General features: G+C 52.0%; 1 protein-coding gene across 1 annotated transcript in view; it reads left to right on the top strand.

The window, feature by feature from the left end:
- Positions 1 to 719: 719 nt before the first annotated feature.
- LOC121353379 (E3 ubiquitin-protein ligase RNF31-like) overlaps positions 720 to 1,391 on the top strand; it is a gene marked incomplete at its 3' end in the record, with an annotated part of 2,342 nt that continues 1,670 nt past the window's right edge. The window contains exon 1 of the mRNA XM_041467166.1: positions 720 to 970. Within this exon, the coding sequence (XP_041323100.1) occupies positions 797 to 970 (174 nt within the window). The remainder of the gene's footprint in view (positions 971 to 1,391) is intronic.

Raw genomic sequence — 1,391 nt, 5'->3', positions numbered from 1 at the left:
CTTACTGGGGGCTTACTGGGATGAACTAGGATGAACTGGGAGGGGGTTTGGGGATACTGGGATGAACTGGTTTATACTGGTTTGGCTGTTTAGTGGCTGCAATTCCCTCAGTGACCACTGGGGGCAGCACCAGCATAGAAAGCCATTAGTGGGAGTTTACTGGTTCGTACTGGTTTGTACTGGTTTGTACTGGTTCAGGGGTGCTGGGACTTACTGGGGGCTTATTGGGATGAACTGGGATGAACTGGGAGCTACTGGTTTATACTGGTTTTGTGTTTTAATGGCTGCAATTCCCTCAGTGACCACTGGGGGCAGCACCAGCATAGAAAGCCATTAGTGGGAGGTTACTGGTTTATACTGGTTTATACTGGTTTGTGGGTACTGGGACTTACTAGGGGCTTACTGGGATGAACTGGGATGAATTGGGAGCTACTGGTTTATACTGGTTTGGCGCTTTAATGGCTGCAGTTCCCTCAGTGACCACTGGGGGCAGCACCACCATAGAAACCCATTAGTGGGAGGTTACTGGTTTGTACTGGTTTGTGCTGGAGGTTACTGGTTTGTACTGGTTTGTGCTGGTTTATACTGGTTTGTGGGTACTGGGACTTACTGGAGGTTTACTGGGATGAACTGGGACTAACTGGGAGCTACTGGTTCATACTGGTTTAGCGTTTTAATGCCTGCAATTCCCTCACTGACCACTGGAGGCAGCACCACCATTAACCCCAATGGAACTGGGATCCAACTGGGACCAAACCAGTTCCATACTGGTCCTTACTGGTTTATACTGGTGCAGATGCAGTGGCTGCCGGGCTGCTCGTGCCCCCTGTGCCCCGAGTGCTTCCGGCTGCACTTCACGGTGGGGCTGCGGGAGAGGGGGGTGGGCGCCCTGGGCTGCCCCAGCTGCGGCCGGCCCGACCTGCGCGACGACGCCCAGCGCCTCTGGTACTGGTCCACGCTGGAGCCCGCGGTACTGGTTTATACTGGTTTATACTGGGAGGGCACTGGGAGGGGGCTGGGGGTCACTGGGATGAAATTTGGGGGGGTTTGGAGGGACTTAAAGGGTTAAAAATGGGAGGAAAAGGGGAAAAATAGGGGAAAATGGGGATTTGGGGTTACTGGTTTATACTGGTTTGTACTGGTTTGTACTGGTTTGGGACTGGGGGTTACTGGTTTATACTGGGAGGGACTGGGAGGGACTGGGAGGGGATCTGGGGGCACTGGGAGGGAGTTAAAGGGTTAAAAATGGGAAAAAAGAGGGAAAATGGCTTTACTGGTTTATACTGGGAGCCTTTACTGGTTTATACTGGTTTGTACTGGTCTGTACTGGTCCATACTGGTTTGTACTGGTTTATACTGGTTTGTACTGGTCTGTACTGGTCCATACTGGT

The sequence above is a fragment of the Pyrgilauda ruficollis genome, unplaced genomic scaffold, assembly GCF_017590135.1.
Source record: "Pyrgilauda ruficollis isolate IOZ18807 unplaced genomic scaffold, ASM1759013v1 scaffold2008, whole genome shotgun sequence".
NCBI lineage: Eukaryota > Metazoa > Chordata > Aves > Passeriformes > Passeridae > Pyrgilauda > Pyrgilauda ruficollis.
Note: the sequence above shows the minus strand (reverse complement) of the source record. Positions and strands in the feature narration are given on the sequence as shown.